Source organism: Watersipora subatra, chromosome 6 (assembly GCF_963576615.1).
Source record: "Watersipora subatra chromosome 6, tzWatSuba1.1, whole genome shotgun sequence".
NCBI classification, from domain to species: domain Eukaryota; kingdom Metazoa; phylum Bryozoa; class Gymnolaemata; order Cheilostomatida; family Watersiporidae; genus Watersipora; species Watersipora subatra.
The window spans coordinates 66,074,565-66,081,576 of record NC_088713.1 but is presented as its reverse complement, the minus strand read 5'-3'; the positions used below and the strand labels follow the sequence as shown (position 1 = coordinate 66,081,576).

General features: G+C 37.2%; 1 protein-coding gene across 1 annotated transcript; it reads left to right on the top strand.

Annotated features, from left to right (window-relative positions):
• Positions 1-1,085: 1,085 nt before the first annotated feature.
• Positions 1,086-2,633, top strand: LOC137398455 (general transcription factor II-I repeat domain-containing protein 2-like). The gene has a single exon (XM_068084568.1). The coding sequence runs from the start codon at positions 1,086-1,088 to the stop codon at positions 2,631-2,633; it is 1,548 nt and encodes a 515-aa protein (XP_067940669.1).
• Positions 2,634-7,012: the final 4,379 nt, after the last annotated feature.

Here is a 7,012-nt window from a genome sequence, read left to right as displayed (position 1 = left end):
GGGCAAACTACGGCCCGGGGGACACATGCGGCCCGTTAAACTTTTTAATCCGGCCCGCCGAACTTGAAGAAATTAAATAAATTAACTTTGAAATAAATAAGCCATAACTGTCACGAACCACTTTTATCGTATTAACTATGTATATCAAACACGCTGATTCCAATTTTGTAGTCAAAATAAAGATTAGTCTACTTACTTTCAGAGTAGTGAAGGCTTTTTACAGCGTTTTAATTTTGGTCTCGAAAACAACACGATCGCCATAACAAGCTCCGCCCAAAATTACGTGACGAAACCTAGCTTTATAAGAACAAAAGTTGCGTAGGGATGTTTAGACCGATTTAGAATAATAGATATGGGTGTTTTAAATACCATTAATATCTAAATTCAGCCTTAAAAATAATATCAGTCTGTTCTGAAAGGTAGATACGCTATTTAGCATTGCATATTTTAAAAAGCGCGATACCAACGCTAGCTTGTGATAAAACCGCGTTTTTGAGCTCATTTTTCTCGGCGTTCAGCCCATTTAAACGTCATGTAACAAGCTACGAGCAATTTTAAATAGTTTATATACCTTTCATTAAAAAAATGAAATTATTTTACAGGCTGGATTTAGATAATAATGTGTTTTAAGACACCCATCTTTATTATTCTAAATCGGACTTGTAATTCTAAATGGGCGGAGCTTGTAATGCCGATTGTGTTGTTTTCGAAACGGATATTGAAACGCTTTATAAAAGCCTAAATGACTTTGAAGGTTAGTTGCCTAATCGTTATTTTGAGTACAAAATCGGAATCAGCGTGTCTGATTTACCTAGTAAATACGATAAAAGTTGTTCGTGACAGTGATGGTTTAATGTTTTATTTTCCCTGCAATTCTAATGTGTTCCCACTAGATGGCGCACTCTAGATACGCTGACTTTGTTGAGGTTTCGCATATTACGGTACTCCACGTTTGCTTTATGACCCCTCAGCCCTTCTGTAAAAATGAGCGGACCTAAGAAAAGGAAAGTGGACAGAGAATGTTGAGTGTTCAAAAAGGAGTGGACAACTAAATATTTTTTCACTGAACACCGATCATCTGCTGTATGCCTGATGTCAGGAAACTGGTGGTTTTTAAAAAATATAATATTAGCTGTCACTTTACTACAAAGCATGCTAACTATGCTAGCAAGCTATCAACAAAAGAACGGGAAGCTACTGCTCAGAAGTTGGCGGCTAATTTACAGGCTCAACAAAACTTTTTTCACCGCCAAACTGCCATTCAGGAGTCAGGTACCAAGGCCAGTTTTATGCTTTCATTCAAACTGGCAAAGGCCAGCAAGCCTCTGTCTGAAGGCGAGTTTGTAAAAAAATGTATGGTGGAGACAGCAAGTGTCTTGTGCCCAGAGAGCAAAGACAAATTTGAAAAAATCAGTTTATCGCGCAGGACAGTGACTCGCCGTGTGGAACTAATAGATGAAGATATCACCAGCAACTTAAATAAAAAGGCGGAGTCATTCACATTATATTCATTAGCACTGGATGAAAGCAACGACGTCAAAGACACTGCTCAGCTCCTCATTTTTATCCGAGGGATTAACGACACTTTTGAAATAACAGAGGAGTTTTTGACAATGGAGTCTCTGAAAGGAAAAACACGGGGAGAAGACTTGTATGACCGGGTGTCTGCTGTCATCGACAATATGAAGCTCCTTTGGAGCAAACTTATCAATGTCACCACAGATGGATCTCCGAATTTAACGGGGAAAAACGTTGGCCTGCTGAGGAGAATCCAGAATAAAGTCAAAGATGAAAATCCTGACCAGGATGTTATTTTTCTCCACTGCATCATCCACCAGAAATCTCTATGTAAATCGGTATTACAGCTGAATCATGTTGTGAATCCTGTCGTAAAACTCATCAATTTTATTCGTGCAAGGGGACTTCAGCACCGTCAGTTCATTACGTTTCTGGAGGAAACTGATGCGGATCACCAGGACCTGCTTTATCACTCCCGAGTCCGCTGGTTAAGTTTGGGCAAAGTGTTTAAACGAGTGTGGGAGCTCAAAGAGGAGATTGGTGCATTTTTGGAGTTACAGGGAAAGGTTGACGAATTTCCTGAGCTGAGCAACAAGAGCTGGCTGTGTGACTTTGCGTTTGCTGCAGACGTATTTTCACACATGAATGAGCTCAACATGAAACTACAGGGGAAGAATCAGTTTGTGCAGGACATGTACACAAACGTGAAAGCCTTCAAATCCAAGCTGGTTTTATTCTCCAGGCAAATTTTAAATAAGTCGTTCACACATTTTCCCACACTAGCCACGCTGAAAGAGGCTCGCGCAAAAGTGAAGAAATACGGCGAGTCACTAGATGCGCTGCACGGAGAATTCTGCCGTCGGTTTTCTGATTTTGAAAAAATTGACAAGTCACTTCAGTTGGTGGCCTGTCCCCTGTCACAAGACTCCGAAACAGCTCCAGAGGAGCTGCAGCTCGAACTGATCGACCTTCAGTCCGACCCAGTCTTAAAAGAGAAGTTCAACTATCTGAAACTGAATGACTTTTATGCTTCACTCAATGAAGCCGCATTTCCAAATCTCCGGAAGGACAGCGCGGAAGATGCTGGCGTTGTTCGGCTCGACCTACGTGTGTGAACAGACGTTCAGCATCATGAACATCAACAAGGCCAGCCACAGATCCCAATTAACAGACCAACACCTCAGATCCATCCTGAGAATTGCTACAACTAAACTTATTCCAGACTTTGATGCGCTGGCTAAAAAGGGAGACCAACAGCACTGTTCCCATTGAAAGTAAAAGTTTCTCCTTTGTATTATGTAAAAAATGCTTTGGAAAATAATTAGTTCAGTAAGCCTTATATGTTACATGTCATTTCTGTTAAAGAGCGCACATAAGTGGTGCGCAAATGAACGCACTTTCTCAAAACAAACAATGTGCACCAGATCAAATATAACGCGCTCCGCAGTGGTGCATTATCAATGTTCCATCCTTGCGCTGATCGTTGTTGACTTTTGGCACTGGAGACACAAACTGACTAGAAGGAGCAGGATAAGTACATCTGAATCTCTTACTGTTTTTGAAATAAATACAGTCAGGAGGAGAGTGATGATGATATCCAGAAGGTAACAGAACTTGCAGTGCTTTAAAATAGAAATTGTTCGTAACAAAAAGATTATTTTTTATTCATTTAATTTTCAGTGTTTTAAGACTCATTTCAATAAATAGCTAAATACTGTGGAGCTTTAAAGACGGATCTTTTGTTGTAATGCTTTTGTTCATTATCATTTGAAATTAAAGCACATGTTTTCTCCATATTCCATGATATATATTTTTTTCTCCTGTGAGGTGGGGTTACCAAAACACTCCATCTATCTGCTCCTGGTCCGGCCCCTCTGTCAAAATTTAGAACCCATTGTGGCCCACGAATCAAAAAGTTTGCCCAACCCTGGCCTAGACTGTACTCATAAGTAAAGGATTGATGGTACTCGTAAAATATGTGTATGTTGAAGATAATGTAACTTCGAGTGTGTCTATATTTTTTTAAACTTTGAATTTTAGCTTGTTCATAAAAATATGTTAAAATGGCTGCAAAAAATAGCAAAATGCAACCCAAGATTGTGATATAGTTTTATTTTATTTCAGTAAATTATTTTAAAACATCTGATAAATACGCACAATTTCATGGGTGTATGAATTTTTCTTCTCTCACCAAAAACAGTAAGCGATGATATTGAAAAATCTTTATATTTAAATTTTCATCCAGATTAAACTTTAAAATCCTGTTATAATTGATGGGAATTGTCTTATCTTCATTACAGTAAGACTGGAAAACTTGGAGTTATCTTCTAATACATACAGCCAACAAGGAGGTGGGTATTCGAAGATAAGAGCACTTGCGTGATATCGTTACTGTTGCTGCTAGTAAAATGAAAGATATGAACAAGTGGTTATATTAAATTTTTAATAAGAGTCATGATAAACTTCACTAGTAAATAGAAGACCACTCCAAAAAATAAGTAGTTTCCAACCAATTTTGTTACTGACAGTAACTTCTGAAGCAAAGAAGTTTTTTTAAAAATGAATTTTTAACCAAAAATAGTTCAATTTAGTTTAAAGATCATAAAAGTGAAGAAAATCAGAGTAACCACAGAGAAAGCAGAGCATGTGAAGTGTCCAGGGCAAGACATTGATTATGTATACGCTTCGTATGTATACAAGTATGCAAGTGTTTACATGTCTTCAAACCGGATAAGGTGGAATCACTCTGCAGTTCATTTAACCTATTTACTTTTGACCAAACTCAGTAAATAGAAGGCTCTGGCTTCAATCAGTAATAATAGTAACAATGGAATCAATAAAATGCAAAGTCTATATGACATGCTAAGCAAGTGTCTAAATAGATCAACATAAGTTTGACATAGAGTTTCAGCCATAAAATAGGGTCACCTCTGATCAACTGTATTGACTTGTTGAGTATTTGAACCACAGGTAGATGCAAGTAAAGGTAATATAAACTATTGTTTTTAGGACCAATAACGAATATCGCTGGCTGAAAATTTTTTGTCATGGAATGTTAAAATATTTTGATATTCTAAAATAATATTCTGTAACAAGATTTCGTCAGCCATCATTAATTACTTGAGATTAATTCTACATTCTTACCCCATATTTTACTGCTTTTGTCTAGTACTTGTAACGGAGTAACTGAAATAAACTGTGCCTATTTCTAAACTAGCGATTATCCTGACAGTGCATAGATTTTTATTCTTATTCCATCTTCAATCAGATGATGTTGATGTCAGATAGGTATGTACAAGCTGTAAGATCTGGTTTTAAGGAACCAGACAGAGTTTCCAAGCATGTATTTGTGACCTGGCAAAAGGCACAATGCATATGCATGTGAGCTAATGATGAATGTGGCCAAAAAATGTGGTAACAGATTTACATAGACAAACAAAGATACACAATGACGGCGTGTGATTTATTAATATAGATGTTAGCTCTAGAACTACGTATGTAATCAACATTTGTTTATTGTGACCACTTCTTTTATCTCATTGTTAGGGTACTAATTCTTCTTTATTGCTATGCTAATACTCTAACATTGCTCACTTATCAGAATAGAGAGCAAGGCTTCTGTTGGGCAGCGGATATCGTTCAAGCAGTGACCATGGAGAAAGTTCGAACACAAGTACTAACTGAAGTGTTTGTAGAATTGCCGAGAATGATTTTTGAGGCAAAAATTTTTCAGGAGGAAGGAGCGATAGAAGGTACTAGAGTTTCTAAATTTTTAGAGAAGGAGAAATTTTGTTCTTGAGCTTTGAAGTTTTGGCAAGGTTTCTGGCTAAGAATACAGTTAGCTGGTCAGATTTATGTAAAATCCTTACTAACCTAATAGTGGTTGTCTGTTAACAAGCGCTTGAACTTGGGATTGCTGTCAAAGTTCGCAAAAACAGTTGGGGCTTGCAATCTTTTGTGAGTTTTTATAACAAAATCAATTACTTTTTTATATAGTGTTAGCCTATATTTAGATGTCTAACAATGTTTCATATAAAATTATACTCGCTAAAACTGTTGTCTGTAAGAAGAGTTCCTATCAAAGTTGGCGGAGTTCCTATTAATGTAGGTAGAGTTCCTTAATATTAAATCAAAGTGTTACAAATTGATGTGATCATTCATAAAGTATTGAAACCTCCCTTCATATAATAACTTTGACAATTTCTACCCTTTTTGATACTGTTGTATACATTTTTGTAAAAGCTCGTAGTATCATTAAACTCGAAAAGGGTGGTTCGCCGTTCATCAACGTTTTCCTTTTTGGCGTTCATCGTCAATTTTGTGAATCGTGAATCGATGGCACTAATGGGACATTTTGCTGCAGCCAAACTTTCTGATATTTGCCAAGCATTGACAATAGCCTTTTGAAATGTGAACCATTTAAATAATTTGCTGTCTTAGATACCTTGATTTATTTATATCCGCTTTTGATAGTTGCTGCGAGACTAGCATTTGATTCCAGCACGCAAAAACAATGAGGTTTCTTTGTGAAATTTTACACGTACAAATAGAACACTACATCGTGGAGTATTTCTTGATGCAAACGCGGACGGGTTTGCGATAGTGCGAACATAGTTAGCTCCATCTCTTCTCTCCCTTTGATTCTTTCTTTTCCCTCCTCAACGATTAGTTCACAACCAATTACCTTTTTGTTTTCTTCCTGAATTTCTTCTTTCTTTTCTTTTTTCCCTTCCTCATCCTTCTCTATCTTTCTCATCTCTAATTTTTGTATTTCGTTCTTTCATCAGTTTCTCCTATCTTTCGACCAATATCTTCCTTCCTCACTCTTCCAGCAGTATTCCCTTGGATCTCTCACATCTACTTTACCTTGCTATTCTTTTCTTACCTTCTCTCATACTGCCATTCAATACTTATGATCTATTCAGTTGAGTAACACCCAGAAGGCAGACTCAAAGCGGTTAGCTAATTGCTTCCATACCCTCATTATTCTCGATACACTTCGTTCCTCCTTCCCTTCCTTATCTCACTCTCTCTCCTGTCTCTTTCCTGTCTCTCTCCTGTCTCACTCCTGTCTCTCCTGTCTTTCTCTCTCTCCTGTCTCTCTCTCTCCTGTCTCTTTCTTTCTCTCCTGTCTGTTTCTCTCTCTCCTGTCTCTACTTGTATTATTATAAGTTTGTGCTGTTTTTTTCTCTGTCACTCTAAATATAAATTTGACAAATCCAATGTATATGTTTTTAGTCCTGTTCATTCAATGATATAAAGCCCCCACAGGATAGGCAACGGCTATCAGATGAACAAGTTTTAATGATCGAGCTTTGTTGGGATGAACCCGAACATAGCACCAGAACAAAGAAATATGCTGAATTAAGCCCTTTGCAAATTTACAAATATTATGAACAATGGTGGTTATTTTACTGATCGTTTTAGTTTCATTTTGTTGTCAAATAAATATAGTTGCCCAATATTGTCACAGTTATGATCAGTCAGTTGCCAT

Bases quoted from the DNA above. Each gene is read 5' to 3' on its own strand.
- LOC137398455 (XM_068084568.1), top strand. From the start codon at position 1,086: ATGCCTGATGTCAGGAAACTGGTGGTTTTTAAAAAATATAATATTAGC.